General features: G+C 46.5%; 1 protein-coding gene across 1 annotated transcript in view; it reads left to right on the plus strand.

Annotated features, from left to right (window-relative positions):
- LOC124711650 (PI-PLC X domain-containing protein 1-like) overlaps positions 1-19,884 on the plus strand; it is a 405,069-nt gene that overhangs the window by 343,318 nt on the left and 41,867 nt on the right. Inside the window, exon 4 of the mRNA XM_047241837.1 lies at positions 15,023-15,278. Within this exon, the coding sequence (XP_047097793.1) occupies positions 15,023-15,278 (256 nt within the window). The remainder of the gene's footprint in view (positions 1-15,022; positions 15,279-19,884) is intronic.

The following is a 19,884-nucleotide window of genomic DNA, read 5'->3' on the forward strand; positions in this document are numbered from 1 at the left end:
GGTCCACTTATCGCATTTAAGAAAATGGAAAACGCGAAAAATATGATCGTCTTTGTCAGCATTTTGTACTGGGCAGAGCAGAGAAATTGTGTAGAGAGGATGACTGTATTGGGATCGCAATGCACTTTGTCATAAAGCTGCATCTGTCAGTCAATGGTTTTCAGCTCTTGACATTCCTGAATTGGAATAGCCTACATACAGACCTACCTGAATGCAATGGGACAGCTTTGGGCTAAACGTTGACTCACACTTGTCGGAACGTCACCGTCATGTTTTTGAGCGTCGACGGTCAGAGGAATTCCTGACCATGGACTACACGTCACGTCAATGTTGAAGGAACGTCGTGACGTTACAGTTCGTACATAAAATACCCACCAGAGGCGCTTCTTCGTAGTACGTGGTAGGTCGTCATAAAATCCCGAAATTTAGTTTAAAGCAGTTTGCAATGATTGCTGTTGCATTTAATGAGGAACGGCAACAGCGAGCAAAAAGAGTCTGTGTTAGAAAAAAAGTTAAAAAATCGAGACTGTGAGGGAGTGTTTGACACTGCAGTGAACTCAGATTCCTTCTCTCTGCCGTCGGAGTAGATGACTAATGAGATTGCCCCACATTAGGAACTAACAATTATTTGATATCAATAACGAACTGAAATCAAACACAAATGGCTCGTGATTAAGGGGTTCATGTATGAACGTAAAAGATTGCTTATGTGATCAAAACATGAAAGAAACGTATTTACTTTCGTGTTGTTTACACAAACCAAAATAAAATTGTAAATCTCAGGGCCGATTTGACTGGGCGAGCACACGACTCAGCTATTAAGGGGAACGAGGAGGGGACGACTCGTCTCACTATTGTTCGTCATCGTTCGTCGTGTACTGCTGTCGGCGGCAGGCGCTGCCCCGGTACGGCCGTCTCCTCGGGGCTGTGCGGCGCGAGTCGGCTGCCCTCCTCAGCAGTCGCGGCTTTGCGGCGGGGCCAACTACGATGTCCGCGTTGTCTGCCCGTTGTCGGTCGCGTGGCCAAAGCTGTGCTACCGCGGTGTCGGAAGGCGGATCTGGGCAATTGGTGGAAGAGCGCCAGTCTCCTCTCGATTCCGCAGTGTCTCCCTCTCACCCTTCTCCTCAACCTCTCATTTCAACTCCTCTTCGAAATTATTGTTCCTTTCGGCGTTGTCATTCGCGGACAAAATTTTCAATGCAGCCCAATGACACATCGCCATTTCATAGCCACGGCTCTGTGCGGGGTGGAAATTTCCTGTGTGGCTCGGCACCTTTCTCACGATTTCACATTCTTACGATGCTTCCCTGCATTCCGAGATTGCTATGAGAGCAGTTACAAGACACTTCTTTATAACCGCTCTCTCTGCGTGAGGCCTGGACAGACTAACGTTTAGGCTCCATCTCAAAATCTGCCGGCATCCGTGATTTATAAGTAATGTCCTTACTATCGAGAACGCTGACTTCTTTCACACACAATTCCCCGCGCACTGTGTACGCTCCTCCCTATTTCCGTGGGGTGCTGGAATTATCGAAACACTCCTGCTTTCTACGGCAGTTAAAATGACTGCCGCCAGGCCAGAACTCACAGGCGTTGCAGGTGTCTTTCAGTTCTCGGAGTGCTTCTCGTTGTCAGACAGGACCTTCGCAACGTGCGAGCGAGGCGAGGACGCCCGCCCGGCGTCTCGCTGCATGCTTGCAGAACTGCTGCAGTGTTCTCTCCTAGGGAGCTCGCCCAGGGTGTCCGTCTCCTCACAGTGAGTTGGCGGAAGTGGTCGCGGCCGGACGTATTACACAGCTCCTTGTCATGACTATTAAGCTTCTGATACAGAAGGTTGAAAGTCACGTCTAAGTGGCCCATGCATGTTCATTTGGCCTGTCGCACACACATTTAAAAAGGAAACAAAAATCTTCACTCCCTAACAGTTACAGTAACACTTCATTCACTGATGTGGGATATTGTGGGGATATTACGTTTTCAGTTGTGCACTAGCATGTCGAGCCCAGTCGATCATTTAGATATATGGTAGCCCTTAGTGAAGATGTACAAGACATGTGCAGATAAATAAATTTCCTTTCAAGTAAACTGTTCGTGAAGAACATCGTTACATTGAACGTGTTGATAACGCCTTATGACAAGACATGCACAGATAAATGAAGATCAAAACAAGTATACAGTACGTGAGCAACACAAATAACATTGAACACAATGAACGTGACTATAACGTCAGAGACGTACACAAGATATATGCAAAATAAACATGTATTGAAGACTCGTGTAAATCAAAAATATACGCGCGGAGCGGCCGCGCGGTTAGAGGCGCCATGTCGCGCATTGCGCGGCCGCTCCCGCGGGAGGTTCGAGTCCTCCCTCGGGCATGGGTGTGTGTGTTGTTCTTAGCATCAGTTAGTTCAAGTAGTGTGGAAGTCTAGGGACCGATGACGTCAGCAGTTTGGTCCCTTAGCAATTCACACACATTTCAACATTTCAATCAAAAATAAACCGCTCACAGTAACGCTGTTCGACACATCGCAGATGAGAATACTGTACACCTAGACGACACACACACATAAGACATGTGAAACAAAAGTGCACTTTATGTTGTGACTTGGCAAGACAGCCAAGTCACTATGAGAGGAAGCCGAAAGGCACGCGTTTAAGCTCACGCAGGCTGACGTAACGTCTGGAACAGTTAAAGGAGTTGAGTCTAGTAAAAAAGGTACATAGCTGCTGGAATACTTAACTTTAATCCATAACTGGTGAACATCGGTCGGACGGTACATGCATCACAAGATAAATAGCAAATGATAATGGCGCCTTTCTAGGTCGTAGCAAATGACGTAGCTGAAGGCTATGCTAACTATCGTCTCGGCAAATGAGAGCGTAATTTGTCAGTGAACCATCGCTAGCAAAGTCGGCTGTACAACTGGGGCGAGTGCTAGGAAGTCTCTCTAGACCTGCCGTGTGGCGGCGCTCAGTCTGCAATCACTGACAGTGGCAACACGCGGGTCCGACGTATACTAAAGGACCGCGGCCGATTTAAAGGCTACCACCTAGCAAGTGTGGTGTCTGGCGGTGACACCACACTTTACACAGCAATAATGTTTATAAAACGCTTATTTACCAGAACTGCCAATATGGAAAATACACAACACAGGGCTGACCTTAAGTGGTATTCTTCATCAAAGAGTGCTATAAAATGGATACAGAATAGATGTCACTTCAAACATATGGTCGCACAAAACAATACATTTTCCGATGACGCACTTTATTGGATTGATAAGGATATTCTAGGTAGGATGGGAAGGGTAGCACGTTTTCATCAACAGTGCACATGTTTTCTTACCTTATAAGACGTACAACAATAAGATTTGTACCTTTCCTTCTTCTACATAACCCCCAATCAACATGTATAACGTACTCATTACTGGTCTTTGGGAGGCCTCCTTCTTATTTACTAGGCTGCATAATGTCAGCTGTACGAGCCGTGTGGACGAAAGTGAAGAAAAAAAATTGTTCATGTACCTAACTTTCTATACCCTTAACATAAGCATACTAAATTGAATAGTGTCAGCTGTGCGAGCCGCGCCGACGCCTAGAATCTCAATAATCTAAAAACAAATCATTTGTGTACCTTACTTTGTACACTCGGGATATTTTACCCAACCCTTAAATTCTAACATGCAAAATAATCCTAACATGCTTCAATCAACGTTTCATACACTACTTTACTAAGGTAAAATATCTTCTCCGCTAACTGCAATGTACCTTTGGTACGCCTCTGTATGCTGCAACAGAAATCTCATCAAATATTGGTGTGTGTCTAGTTTTCACGTTTACAATACACTGGGCACCTCACATGGATCCATCACTTGCATTACAATTAAATATATACAACAAACAATCAAATGGAAATGGCAATGCGCTTCCGTGAGCTGCCTGATACCCCCGCGCTACTGGCAGTGTCCCGCTGTCGAACGCGGGCGGCTCCTCTCCGCCTTGCGCTGCGCGTCGCGACGGCGCACGGACCGAAGGCACACACACATGCAACCGTCACATCATCTCCCCAATTCGCCGGACCAAGTGCCCCACGCTTCAGGTACACATAAAATGAGTCTCTATGGTAAGCACAATAAATACGTACTAATTACTACAACACAAAATCTATTCACAAGATACAGCGTGCTGTTAACAGACATCTACAACCTTCTGTACCTTCTACACAGTGCTCTATTGAGTCACGTACGCTCTCGGGATGCAGACGTTAAGAATCCCAACTTCGCGCTCTCCATCATAAACTGTGTAGGGACTGGGCGCCACTACCTGTCGAACCGAGTATGGGCCCTCGTACAGGTGGAAGGACTTTGCTGTTTTCGGCATCCAACAGCTATGCATTCTTACGAGGACTCGGCCCCCGATCTCGTAAGTCTTCGTCCCTTTTCCCTGCCCCATTTCTATTCTCTTCGTCGCCTTCTTCATCGTGAACTCTCGGGCTCGATTCTCGCGTTGCTGGCGTGTCTCTGCCTCTCCTCCCGTCGACAGTTTGACGATCCTGTCAGCCACAGACTTCTCCGGTTTCTGGAACTGTAGGTCTATTGGTCTGTATCCTGTACTGCAATGCACGGCTTCGCTGAAGTTCCTCTCCATCTTTGGTAGGCGCTGTACCCAGGCATTGTGTCTGTCAGGAACCAACATTCTAAAGAACACTCCCAGCTGGCGCATCTATCGTTCTGCAGGGTTGCATTGATGGTTTCTAATTGAGGAGAATGTCACTTTGATCCCTTCCTTTCCTAATCCTGCCTTCCATCTCGGAGTTGTGAAAATTGTAGCATTTGTTTAAGAGGACTCTCATGGGCCTCCCACACGTGCGCACATAATCTTCCGTCAGAACTTTTACACAGCTTTTCGTTGTGGTGCGGTTTGTGGCGTAAAGCCTGGCGTGCTTAGTAAATGCGTCTACAACAACGAAAATAAACTGCCGCCCGAACTGTCCCTCCGGCAGAGGGCCGTAATGATCAATACACACCAGGTCATTCGGTGTTTCTGGTGTGATGGCATGCATTCAGCCTCGCACAACCGCGTTTGAATGTTTTACACGCTGGCACATGTCGCATTTCGTAACTATCTCCGTAACTTTCCGTCTGAGAATGGCATGTTCCCACTCCTTGGCGATTGTCGCATACAACTACGTCGCCCCGCAGTGGGCAATGTGCTGCTGATAGCATTCGATTATATCTTCTAAAAGTGCGTCAGGGACCCAAATTTTCCACCTTCGTTCTTTCACGTTCCACCGGAAACATACCCTCCTCTCGATCGTGCACAACAGAGCAGTATTTATAATTCGCACACCCACTCCACCAACGCTGTGCATCACAAAGTCCTTTACTCTGCGGACTTCTGGCTGTTGGTCTTGTGCTGTGGCTAAGTCTTTCCTGTATTGTCGGAAACACGCCTGGTCACATTGTTCTAACATTGCCATTATAACTCCATTATTTTCTTACGCGACGATTTCTTCGTCGCCGTCCTCCCGCTAAGGATTTCTGCTTAACCCGTCGACAAATTTGTTGTGTTTATCCTGGCAATAAGTGATTTCCAGATCGAATTCCTGAGTCACGAGGTCCCAACGCATCACTCTGTTACTCCTGTTGTTATATCCTAGCCAGTAATGCCACCCGAGCCCGCTGCCAAAAGGTTGGCAGCATCAAAGTCCGGACGCCGTCCGCATAAGCAGCGCCAGCGAGACAGGAAATCGCCGCAAGTCTGCGCGCGCCACCGCTGGCTTCTGGTTACTTAAGCGCTGGAGTCGCGAGCGCTAGGACAGTTCTGTATTCGCCGCTCAGTTGTATACTCGCCACCGAATTGTGTACTGGCTAGTCAGTTGTGTGTTCATCGCAGCAGAGTTGTTGTTTGTCGTCAGCCGACGCTGATCCAGCCGCTCCGACTCGAACTAGACAGATTTCTGTAGACACGGAGTTCACTACTGTATTTCTGTATCTTCGTAATAAAGATAAGTACCGACTTTTATTTAATCAGAGTGTTTGGGTATTCATCTTTCTGTTCACTGTTCCAGCGGACCGGTCGGCCCGCTATTAAAAGTGTGGCGGTGACTTCGTAAGCCGTTTCTACAGCGAATTGTTTGTCGCTACGAACACCGCCATAAAACCTGTATCTGAAGGTCTTAGGGACGTTAGATTTTTCGGCTGAGCAGGTAACTCCTAAATTGTTTTCTCACATAGACTTTGGTCAGCATTTCTAATTCTGTAGTGAAATGCCGTGTCTCTGCGTCCAATAGCTTCCAACTACACGTGACCACATTGCGCACATTTCAATCCCTGTCTTCCTGTTGTAGACATCCCCCCCCCCCCCCTCCCTCCCCCATGGCTTGTACACTTGCGTCTGTGAAGAGTTGGAAAGGTGCCGCTAAGTCAGGATGCGTCAGAGAAATACTGTCATGAAACGCAATCTTAACCTCCTCGATCGCATTTTCCTCCTCCTTTCCCCAGGTCCGCTTCTTGCCCTACGTCAACTTCTCCGACAAATCAGCCTCAAGAACTGTCTTAACTCTCGCACGCGGGATGGCCGTTTCATTTTTTGATTTCCACCAATTTGCACTTTCGCGAGCGGATACCTTCCGGCGAGACCCCGAACACTGTCTGCGGACAGGTTCGCTTTGTCAGGCCTGGGGTCATGCCATATCTCTGCTGGCGAATAGGCTTTAGTACTTCTGTGGCGCACTTCATAGTGGTCCTCTGAAGCTCTGCACTCGCTTTCGCACTCTGCTCTCCACATGAACTTCTCTGTTGCTGTGAGGCCTTCACCTTCACCCTTTTTCATTTTCTCGGCGCGCTCAGCGCAAGGCATTTGACTGTGGTCTCGCTCTGCGTATTATCATGTTCCTTTTTTAATTTGTTATCAGGAATCGCATAGGCGGCTTGGGGTATCGCGGGAGCGTACTCATTCACGGCATCTGGCGCTCTAAACCCTAATAGAACATGTGCGAGGTCTCGAACCCACGACCAGTCTCAACACGTCCGTCAGATTCACTTTCGTCAGCTGTGTGCGTGGAATTCTCATCAGGACTTGCGGACAGCAAACTGACTTCATCTCGAACCCCTGTTGCCTCTAATAAATTTTTAGCTCCCGCGGCCCATCTATGAAAACTTCCTTCGTGCCCACTGCATCCCATTTGGAAAAACTGTGGAAGTGATTGTACTTATTTTTATGTTTTGATTTCATTTCTTCCGTTTTATAATTTTATATCTTTGTTAAAAAAATGTTCAAATGTGTGTGAAATCTTATGGGACTTAACTGCTAAGGTCATCAGTCCCTGAGCTTACACACTACTTAACCTAAATTATCCTAAGGACAAACATACACCCATGCCCGAGGGAGGACTCGAACCTACGCCGGGATCAGCCGCACAGTCCATGACTGCAGCGCAATAGACCGCTCGGCTAATCCCGCGCGGCTTTGTTCATGTTATTGCAGTCATTATTTTTATTCCTCATGTTGTCTGATTTACATTTTATTTATAATCTCTTGTCCCGTTTAAATGTTTATCTGCATTGTTTTACCCATACTGTAACAAGAATTTCTGTTTTGAGAGTTTGTATGACGATTAAATGTTTTTCGGGGATTACCATCATAAAATATGTACATATTGTAACGAAAAAACTTTTTTGACTCCATTGCACAATCTTATGTTTTCTAACTAACAGATTGAAATGTTCAAACTTTTAAATATCATAATATACAAAAAAAATTATGAACATCACGTGCAAAATGAATCCAGTCCTTCTTTTTTCAAAATAAAATAAGAACAAGTGCTGTACATAGTATGATGATTAAAATGATGTGACAAAGGATTAGATATTTTAAAAAGTTATATGTAAATCAATTAATTGAATAAAAATAATGATCAGAATCATTTAGATACAAATTTGGAAATAAAAAGTAGTAAAGCACAAAAAAACTGGAACCCACAACCTTCGGCAAGTCAGGCACATACCTTAACCTCTATAACACAACACTGATCCGTAAATTTTTGAGGTTCTAGAATTTCACGTGAAATTAAGAACATTTTTTCGTCTATTCCTCGCAGACTAGAGCGAACCAGGGTGAATGGCTGCAGCACTTGACACCTGGGACCTAAACCTACATCACCGTATATGTATATGGTTTCAAAAATCAGATCCCACTCCTGTAGACGTCTCATTGTGAGTGCGGTTGCGCTTTACCAAAATTACCGTTCGGTAGTTTTGGTACACTACATAAATGACGTGGTAAATGATAGGATTACCGGTAGTATTGGTAGCATTGGTAGGGAGAAAAAACATAAAAGAAACTTTAAGAGAGAAACTAGTAGTAGATAATTGCTCTTTCTTTTTTGTTTGTTTGGTTGTTTGTTTTGCACATAGTTAGAACCACGTGTCATTCAGTGTTGGCCCACTGCGTGCTTTACATCGCTATAGAATATAAACTGCATTTTATAAGTAATATAAATTAGTTGACCGCGTAACTTCTGCGCTTTTGTATAACCAAAAGAATTAGTTTTGATGCAAGCACTGTTTACATGCATAAACACAAAAAAAAATTATTATTGATATTTTATATTCAATAGAACTTTCTTCATCCTAATTAAGGGCATGAGTTTCCGGTTATTACTGATAAATGCGAGAGGTGTTTGTAAATAACAGAAACATGTTTTATATAAGTTTGACGAAGTACTCAAGCGATATTTGATATATTATTGTTTTGTTGTTTTTTTCATTTTACCATTTTGTCGGAGGAATTGCGTTTTCTAGCGCTGTATGGTAAATGTGTATTGTTTTCTTTATTTTTACTTTAATATGCCTCTGTTTCACGTAACAGTATTTTCGAGTAAAACCTAAGTGAAACATTGACAAGTAATATTTTCTAATAAATACTGTTTATTTTTAAGTAAGAGACAGGAGGATAACTATGTACAACAAAAATGCTCTTTAGTTTATGCGGCCCTTTATATATCTTCACTGAATTTCTAGACGGTTTACTGCTTCCAAGTTTTAGGATAATCTTCTAAGATACTGATCGAATGTATAAAGAAAGCGATAGTTATGAGATAATGCCTGGTAATTATACAGGTAATGCATGTTCGACCTTAACTGACCAAACCTACTGTACTCTACTCATAATTATTTTAGAATTGACGGCTACGACGGATGTAGTAGAGGCAGAAGCTACGCGGGAGGCACGAACCGCATTCCACCAATACCAGGACACCTGCACTGCAGCAAATCCCAGAGTGTCAAACCTTTAGCGTATCAGCACAACACCTGCTTCCTCCTTGTTTCAGAAAGTTTGGTATTCTGTGCGATCGCTGCAACCTGCGATTTTGTTTGTTGCCGTCATTTCTGTTGCAGGAGTTATTATTTTATTCGTTGTTAATGTTATTTGTTGTGCGGTACTGAACAATGTCAGCAGAAAGTTCGTCGAAACTAATGAGTGGAAAAGTTCTGCGTCGTTCTCCTGGTCAGGGGATGGACGTACGAGGTCAATCGCGAGAAATTGTTTGTGCGATACATGCCTACTTTGAGACTAAAAAACTTTATTGTGGCCCGCTGATCTCCGTTAACAATGTAATCGATAGAAATGGTGCAGCTCTGAACATGAACGAAAATATTGTTGTGAAGATTGGCAAGAAAAATAAAGGAAAGCTCAAAAACATCGAGACTTGAAACACTTGGGGGAAAAACGTTCTATGGCTAGGGGTTTACCGCTACAGATTCATATGCCGACGATGCGGTTCAGTGTCATGTTTAGTATCGCAGAAAGGAAAAACCAACACTCATTAAGTTATTGGTCACTCTTAACGAATCAGATCTTTTCGAAAGCAGTCTCGTGTCATTAAATAACTACAGTCACAGGTACGATAATACTTAAAGCATCTACCATCGCGACGAAAGTGGTGTCAGCGGAGTTTTTGCATTATCACAACAGGAATTAATTACGAGTGGATTCAGCTACATGTTTCAAGTACGCACTTTACAGTGGTAGGTACGAACATAACAAAATTATACGAGGGGCGTTCAGAAAGTAAGCTCCGATCGGTCGCGAAATGGAAACGACTATGAAAATCCGATAAAGCTTTGCACAGATGTGTTGAGTAGTGTCTCTAGTGTAACCCCAGTTAGCATCACGTCGCTCTTCTCATTTCTGAGCACGCAGTGAGTGCGTAAAGATGTCTAGAAAATAGTGTCTGCCGCCAAGTACGAGGGCCTGGTGAGAAATTTCGCCTGAAGCTATGCAGCTAACATTACATAACTGTCGTGCTGTTTCTTCTTCAAGACAATTCTCAGCCGCATTCTGCAGGGGCAATGAAGATGCTCCTGCATCGTTTTCAAATGGAAGTGTGAGATTACCCACAATACAGTCCGCAATTGTCTCCCCCTGAGTTTCATCTCTGGTCACATGAACCGCTGTCTTTGAAGACAACATTTTGACACAGACAACGAGGTGTAGGCCAGCGTGGAGAATTGGCGGAAAGCACTGGCGGCTGCCTTCTATGATGAGGCTATTGAAAAGTTGGTACAACGCTATGACAAAAGTCTAAGTCAGAACGGCGACTACGTAGAGAAGTAGCTGAAAGGTGTCGCTAATTGTTACAAGTAAAACATTTCTGATGTTCACTGTGGTTTCAATTTGGCAATCAATCGGAGCTTACTTTCTGAACAGGCCTCGTATATTCGTAAGTTTTGACATTTTGATAAGAATGCCTTGTCAGCAACGACTCAAAATGAAGTTAGTCTCGTTAACTCTGTCGTTAAGGGTTGCTGTGTATTGTAGTGGCTGTGCATCAAAAACCTTAGAAACTGGTCTTGTGTATGTACTACGCTACCCTCACAACATGAAATAAATATTAATAGGAAAAACATGTGAAACATGGCATATCACACAAAATAAATATTACCGTTTGACACATAGTTGTAGTATTTTTTGTGTCGCTTTTGTTCTTTGTCCCAATACTGATTGGCTGCTTTGAGATATGTTTCGGACTCAATATTAAATGTGATTATGTTAGAAATAAGTATGTCGATCAGGAACATTAATATGGGTTAATTATAAACCTAGCGATCCGTTTCTAGTAACAAAATGACACGGCGACCGATTAGTACTTGTCGCGGGAGCGGACAATAGCCCGTCATATTTAACTGAAATTATGTCGTGTTAGAAAACCCTAACACAGTTCCACTTTGGAGCAGTTGAAAATTTCATGTATTCTGAATATTTCAGAAGCCTAATGTGTTCACTTAACTTCAATAACCAATAACTTTTCCGCATGTCGAAAATTCTGTGAAGTTGTCAGAAAATCCAGTTTTGTAAACTGTCCATGTATTCTCTTAAAATTTTGTTTCGGCAAAGGAAACTAACATGAAAGCGTAGTGGACCTCTTCCTGAAGACACTGATGTACACTATTGAGCCAAAACATAATGACCACCTGCTTAATAGTTTGTTTGTCAGTCTTTGGAACGAAATACATCACTGAATCTGCGTATTGGGGATCTGGCAGATTGTTAGTAGGTTTATGGAGGTATGTGGCATTAGATGACCACGCACACGACATGAAATTCGCGTAAATAACTGGCCGCTGATGTGCTACGCGGTGACGGCGCCCGATAGCGACACAGATGGGTTCCACAAGATTTACAGCACGCGAATTTGGTCAGCGATACGTGAACGTGAGTTCACTACATTGCTCTTCAAAGCACTGTGGTACGGTTCTGGCTCCGAGACGCGGACAATTTATTCTCCTGAAATGTGACACCCCCGTCGGGGAACACACCAAGCCTGAAGGGATGGAGGTGGTTCGCAGCTGCCGGTGAGTCTTCGATTACTACCACAGCTCCCGTGCAGGCGAAGAAGAATGTCCACCATAGCGTAATACTGCTCGCAACAGCCTGCGTCCGTGGCGCGCTGCGAGTTTCGAGCAGCGGGTCACTTCGGTGACGGCGTTTGTGGGGACGGCCGTCGACCTAGTGTAGCAAAACTGTGGTTCACTCCAAGAGCCGACACGTTCCCATTGACCGACGGTCGAATCCAGATGGTACGAGACCACTGTAGTTGTAGTTGACAATGTCTATGAAGAATACTCAGTACTGTAGAGCACTCAGTATAATGTCGTTTATTGAAACTGAACTACACTTCTCGAACAATCACTATACACACACAAAACAAATAACTTGTAGAGCGTCGGTGAGGTCCGTCAGAGCTGGTCTTAGCTCGGCGAGGAACTCGCTGTACTGTTTTTTTTCTCATTCTTTATTTAATTTCGATTCCCCCGAAGGGGGCGGGCTGGCAGCAGCTTAGTATGCCGCTCTTCAGCCTACAGACTTTGTTTTAAAAAGGTGAAGATAATATATAATAAAAAACAGGCGATAAAATCGAAGACTTAAAACAGAACAAAGGGATGATGATGCTAAAAAAAAAAATACATACGAAGCAGACAGGTAAAATAATAGACAATTAAAAAAAACACGACGACAGTCTGGTTTCTGTTTGCAAAGGACATAAAATTGGTTTCCGTTTGCAAAGGACATAAAATTCACACCCAGTGACAGCGTGGTTTCTGTTCACAAGACGGGAAAAGATGAAACAACACTGAACATTCACTGGAACACTGCGCTAAAATATGACATACCACAGCCGAGAGCACCTGGGGGGAAACTATACAGATGAGGGGAAGATGAAAAAGGGGGGAAGGTGAGGAAAAGCGAAGGGGGGAGGGAGGGAGGGGGGACTGGCTGTACTGCTGCTGCACTGGCCTTATAAAGCCGGCGGAGGCCGACGGAGTACTTCAACTTTCCCTGTATCTGTGAGGCGACCTCTGCAGAATAAGGTTCGCATAAGTCTCTAGCAAGTTCTATTGTTTTGAAGAATTGTTTTCCTCTTGGTTGCGCCTGCAAGTGCTTGTGTATGTTATATGGTACACAGGGGTGTCTTGAGTGTAGTCTGCCCGGCAGGGGCTGTCTGTGGCAGACGTAACAGTCTACGTATAGGGTTGGCGGATGTACGACGAACGGTGTGCTCCGAAGCATTTGTGCGTGCACCAGCTTTGTTCCACACGATACTACTTAGCAGAACACGAAAACCTCCGTATCCCAAGTTCTGTGAAGAGTCGTGGACGTCCGACAATTTCGCACCTAGTGGTAGTTTCACTGTCCTGCACATGACAGTTGCACGTGGACATTTGACTAGCTTCGCTGTTTGCGAGATACTCGTTTACAGGCTCTGCTTAATAATAATCTGCCCTTTGTCAAAGTTGCTTTTCTCAATGGATTTCCCCATTTGTAGGCCATTTCTTCGCTAGGGTGATCCTCCATTCGTGTCTGCTCCTCTTACATACTTTTGATACTGCGTCACGTGCCCGCAATGCCACCAGTCGGCATCGAACGTCGCGGTGCGCAGTAGTCATAATGTTTTGGCTCGGGACTTAAAGTAAATACACTACTGGCCATTAAAATTGCTACACCACGAAGATGACGTGCTACTGACACGATATTTAACCGACAGGAAGAAGATGTTGTGATATGCAAATGATCAGCTTTTGAAAGCATTCACACAAGGTTGGCGCTGGTGGCGACACCTACAGCGTGCTGACATGAGGAAAGTTTCCAACCGATTTCTCATACGCAAACAGCAGTTGACCGGCGTTTCCTGGTGAAACGTTGTTGTGATGCCTCGTGTAACGAGAAGAAATGCGTACCATCACGTTTCCGACTTTCATAAAGGTCGGATTCAAACCTGTCGCGATTGCGGTTTATCGTATCGCGACATTGGTGCTCGCGTTGGTCGAGATCCAATGACTGTTAGCTGAATATGGAATCGGTGGGTTCAGGGGGGTAATAAGGAACGCCGTGCTGGATCCCAACGGCCTCGTATCACTAGCAGTCGAGATGACAGGCATCTTATCCGCATGGCAGTAACGGATCGTGCAGCCACGTCTCGATCTCTGAGTCAACAGATGAGGAAGTTTGCAAGACAACAACCATCTGCACGAACGGTTCGACGACGCCTGCAGCAGCATGGACTATCAACTCGGAGACCGTGGCTGCGGTTACCCCCTACGCTGGATCACAGGCAGGAGCTCCTGCGATGGTGTACTCAACGACGAACCTGGGTGCACGAATGGCAAAACGTCATTTTTTCGGATCAATCCAGGTTCTGTTTACAGCATCATGATGGTCGCATCCGTGTTTGGCGACATCGCGGTGAACGCACAATGGAAGCGTGTATTCGTCACGTGATGGTATGGGGTGCCATCGGTTACACATGTCGGTCACCTCTTGTTCGCATTGACGGCACTTTGAACAGTGGACGTTACATTTCAGATGTGTTACGACCCGTGGCTCTACCCTTCATTCGATCCCTGCGAAACCCTACATTTCAGTAGCATGTTGCAGGTCCTGTACGGGCCTTTCTGGATACAGAAAATGTTCGACTGCTGCCCTGGCCAGCACATTCTCCATTTGAAAACGTCTGGTCAATGGTGGCCGAGCAACTGGCTCGTCACAATACGCCAATCACTACTCTTGATGAACTGTGGTGTCGTGTTGAAGTTGCATGGGCGGCTGCACCTGTACACGCCATCCAAGCTCTGTTTGACTCAATGCCCAGGCGTATCAAGCCGTTATTACGGCCAGAGGTGGTTGTTCTGGGTACTGATTACTCAGGATCTATGCACCCAAATTCCGTGAAAATGTAATCACATGTCAGTTCTAGTATAATATATTTCTCCAATGAATACCAGTTTATCATCTGCATTTCCTCTTCGTGTAGCAATTTTGGTGGCCAGTAGTGTAGATATAGCGGGTTGAAGGAGATGTAAGATGACTCGTTTATTCTGTGCGCCTCCACCTGCTCCCGCCGAAATGTAAATCGTAAAGTAATTCTGAAGAGACTGCCACAGGGTACGGTAGTTGTACGAGTCTCAGTTGTGAGTGGGTGGGTCTGCACCTGTCTGACGAGGCGTGTGTGTGCCCGCAGAGCGGCGGGCGGCGCAGGCGGAGCCGCGCACGGGCATCACGGTGTCGGCGCAGGTGTCGGCGTCGCCGCAGCGGCCGTACGTGGTGTGGTGGGAGGGCGCGACTGCCGACTACTGGCTGTGCCTGTGGGACCGCGACCCGCGCGCCGGCGACGCCACGCCGCTGGCGCGCCTCGACCTGGGCGCCGGCCAGGCCGACCAGAGTGGCTGGTGGGACACCGGCATCGCCGCCGCAGACTCGCACTCCGAGCCGCCCAGGTCAGACACTCCTTCTGTCCTTCTCCGCACGCTCGCCCTCGAACGCACCACACACGAGGGGGTCTAGAAAACAACCTCATCCCCTTTAAAACTCTCCATTACAACTAATACATTTGTCCCACCCCTGCTTCCACTGTTCCAGCCGTTTTTGCAGGCATCTTTGGAAATGGCTCACAGCTCCTCCTTCGCTTTTCCCTTCACTTCTTCAGTGTCGTGAAATCGGTGTCCTTTCGTGCCCCTTTTCGTGCTTGGAAGTAAGAAAAAGTCTCAGCGAGCCAAGTCAGGTGAGTAACGTGCGTGGGGCAGTGGAACCGTGCCAATTTTAGCCAAAAACTGACTATCAGAGATGGCTGTGTGTGCAGGTGGGTTGTCGTGGCGGAAGAACCAGTCTCCTGTCTGCCACAAACCGGGTCTTTTTTGGCGAACACTGTTCCGCAATCTCTGACAGTTCATCAGTCTATCGACGGTCTGTGAGCGCAAGCTCTGCAATACACACATATTTTGGCCGATTCGGGCAGCTGATGGATGTCCAGAACGAGGTTTGTCATCAATCGATATGTCGCCATTCGTAAATCGAGCAAACAACTTTCACACTTGGGTTTTTCCCCTGGCACCGTCTTGCTAAGGTGATATCAACAGTGCAACAGTTTCAGCAGCATTTTTACCGAATAGAAAACAAAATTTCACAGCTGCACATTGTTCACTCTTCTCTTTTTTTTTGGGTGGGGATGGGGGGTCGTACCCCCTCATATTTCCAATCGTTGGGTGACTTGGTGCAGACCTTGGTTCTACAAGTCTACCTTTGGGCTTTTCAATGACCTTTTTTGTATTAAAGCCTTCAAGATCACTTAATATATACTCCGGATGGACAACATCGATTTTGATCCGTTAACGGTATATACCACCTGTAGAACAGTAGAAGTACTGATAATGGTTTCAACGTCGTCCACCAACAAGCAGCATAGTGGCATGGCTACCGGAGCGCCATCTGTGTCCATCCTTTAACGGGGAATGCTCACAGACAAAAGGCTCAGTGTGGTGCAAATGTGTGAAGCGAGAAGACAACCGTGCCACGACCATGTACTACTGCTTCCTACGGCCAAACCAGCCATGTTAAAAGGGGTCAAATAATGGCCTTCCGAGTAGTCCGATGGGCCTTTCGGAGAATTACCACACGAGTTGGATGCTTACCAGCATCGTCGCACAACTGACGAAACACTTCCGACTCGTGTGACAATGGTCACGTGAACATTCTCAAACTCGGAGCTTCCAGAAGTGCATGCACAACGGATCGATGTACTGAAAGTACAGCAGTGACAGGCCGTCCAACTACCACAGCACAGATACAGGGCTCGTTGGCCCAGAAGTGTCAACACGAACTGTTGCGAACCAGTTATTAGCAGTGAGCATTTGGGTACACACACCTCTAGCCCGTATCCATTCGCATCACAACATCACGGCTCGACTACTGCCTTCAAACGATCACTTGCAAAACGGAATGGCGCGCTGTGATCTTCAGCAGTGGTAGCATATTCTGCTTTCCTAAACCTGGTGAGTGCTGTCCCGTACGGTGTGTTCTTAGAAGATACACTGCCCCCACCCCAGGCTTTATGTATGCGGCACGATAAGCTACAACTCTCGTCCATCTGTAGTGATTCTTGAGGGGACGCTTCCCAGCGCTTGGTATGCGCAAAATGTTGTTAAACACGTTCTTTTACAGTTCCTGCAACAGTAAGGTGATGTGTTGTTCAAACAGAATATACATACACACATCAAAAAAAAATTTTCATCACCTTGGTTCCTAGAGTTCCGGAACCTGTACAGAAAATTGGAATAAAGATCAACATAAACATCATTTCCGCCCTTTTTATTGCTCACGAAAATCACACACTGCATGTTGTATCACCACACAGCGATACCTTCAGAGGTGGTAGTCCAGATTGCTCTACACACCGGTGCCTGTCCTGTCGGTTAAACGCGCTAATAGCATGTGTTAATTGTGAAAATTACTGCGTAATTTCAATACCCAGTAGCACGTCCTCTTGCGTTGATGAATGCCTCTATTCGTCGTGGCATACTGTCCACAAGTTCATCAAGGCACTCCTCAAAGGCTATTCGGTGTAGATCCCTCAGAATGGTTGATGGGCCACGTCGTCCATAAACAGCCCTTTTCAGTCTGTCCCAGGCATGTTCGATGGGGTTCATGTCTGGAGAACACGCTGGCCACTCTAATCGAGCGATGCCGCTATGCCGGCCGGAGTGGCCGAGCGGTTCTAGGCGCTACAGTCTGGAGCCGCGCGACCGCTACGGTCGCAGTTTCGAATCCTGCCTCGGGCATGGATGTGTGTGATGTCCTTAGGTTAGTTAGGTTTGTTCTAGGGGACTGATGACATATGTTAAGTTCCATAGTGCTCGGAGCCATTTGAACCATTTTTTATGTCGCTATCCTGAAGGGACTCAGTCACAAGATGTGCACGATGGGGGCGCCATTTGTCATCCATGAAGACGGATGCTTCGCCATTATGCTGCCGACATGGCTGCACTACCGGTCGGAGGATGACATTCACGTATCGGACAGCCATTATGGTGCCTTCCATGACCACCAGCGGCGTACGTCGGCCCCACATAATGCCACCCCAAAACAGCAGGAAACCTCTGCCTTGCTGCACATGCTGGACAGTGTGTCTAAGGCGTTCAGCCTGACCGGATTGCCTCCAAACACGTCTCCGACGATTGTCTGGTTGAAGGTGATGCCAATCCTGAGCGGTCCATTCGGCTTGTTGCTGGGGCCATCTGTACGGCGCTGTATGGTGTCGTGGTTGCAAAGGTGGACCTCGCCATGGACGTCGGGAGTGACGTTGCGCATCATGCAGCCTATTGCGCACAGTTTGAATAGTAACACGACGTCCTGTGGCTGCACGAAAAGCATTATTCAACATTGTGGCATTGCTGTCAGGGTTCCTCTGAGCCATAATTGGTAGATATTGGTCATCCACTGCAGTAGTAGCCCTTGGGCGGCCTGAGCGAGGCATGTCATCTACAGTTCCTGTCTCTCTGTATCTCCTCCATGTCCGAACAACATCGCTTTGGTTCACTCCGAGACGCCTGGACACTTCCCTCGTTGAGAGCCCTCCCTGGCAGAAAGCGGACGCGATCGAACCGCGGTATTGACCGTCTAGGCATGGTTGCACTACAGACAAGACGAGCCATCCACCCCCTTCTTCGTGGAATGACTGGAACTGATCGGCTGTCGGACGCCCTCCGTCTAATAGGCGCTGCTCATGCACGGATGTTTATATCTTTGGGCGGGTGTAGTGACATCTCGGAACAGTCAAAGGGACTGTGTCTGTGATACAATGTCTATCTTCAGGAGTTCTCGGAACCGTGGTGGTAGAAAACTTTTTCTGATGCATATGTGTATGTAGTCTGTGAAACTCTACATGCTTTGCAAGGTGTACACCAGCTTCCCTGGCCAACACGACCTCCAAACTCGTCTCCAGTCGAGGACTTTTGGGTTTATGATGGGACGAGAATTGACTAGTCAGCCAGCAGTTCTTACAGAACTACGTGAACAAGTCGAGCAGGCGTGCCATAACGTTCCCCAGACAGTATTCGCCACGTGTACAGTCGACGGGATGCCAGGGTCAGAGCCTGCTGGAGTCGCATTCGGGAGGACGTCGGATCAATCCCACGTCCGGCCATCCTGATTTAGGTTTTCCGTGATTTCCCTAAATCGCTCCAGGCAAATGCCGGGATGGTTCCTTTGAAAGGGCGCGGCCGAATTCCTTCCCCATCCTTCTCTAATCCGATTAGACCGATGACCTCGCTGTCTGGTCTCCTCCCCCAAAACAACCAACCAATCATCAGCGCCTGCACTGCAGTCCGTGGAGGTTACTCCACCTTCTAGAACGGCTGTTTCAGTATGGGTCACTACCTGATATCTGAGAAGCGCTTGTGCTATTGATCTGTACATGCAATCGTTTCATGTACTACATATGCGCTGTTACAACAATCAGTGTTGAGTAAATTGGAAATCTCTACCAGTTTCTTTCCAGCAGTGTATTTCTTTATTGAAAGCGCAAGGTGTCCTAAAACAGATACAACCAAAACTTTCGAAATAATAATATACCCAGTCTATTCATACACTGCTTTTTCGTATCCAAAAAGCAATTATACTCTTTCAGCGCAGTACTGGGCGAATTATAGTGGGCATCTTTCCTTATCCAGCCACAAATGGTCGAGGTTCCACCTCTAGGGACAGTTTGGACAGGCCAGGAGGTGTTCCACGTTTTGCACAGCACCACAGTCGCGCTTGTTCTCATTCACGGTACCACGATCCCACCTGATCTTGTTTGTTTTCACCGGGGCCGTCCATGGTCCTCCATGCTTCCAGTTTTGATGTGGAGCCGCCAGGCACTACCTGTGCTGGTGGATAGTCAGGTGGCAGATCTTCAATTGCCATGGTGAAGAACCTTTCACGGGGACTGTCGTCGAGGTCGGCACTCAGTGCCAGAGAGAGGACTCGATCACTGAATTGTTTTTGTAAGCTAGGACTCGCAAGACTAGCAGCTCTGTAAGGACGTGGGTTTTGTACCCCTGTTGTTAT

Source organism: Schistocerca piceifrons, chromosome 8 (assembly GCF_021461385.2).
Source record: "Schistocerca piceifrons isolate TAMUIC-IGC-003096 chromosome 8, iqSchPice1.1, whole genome shotgun sequence".
Lineage (NCBI taxonomy): Eukaryota > Metazoa > Arthropoda > Insecta > Orthoptera > Acrididae > Schistocerca > Schistocerca piceifrons.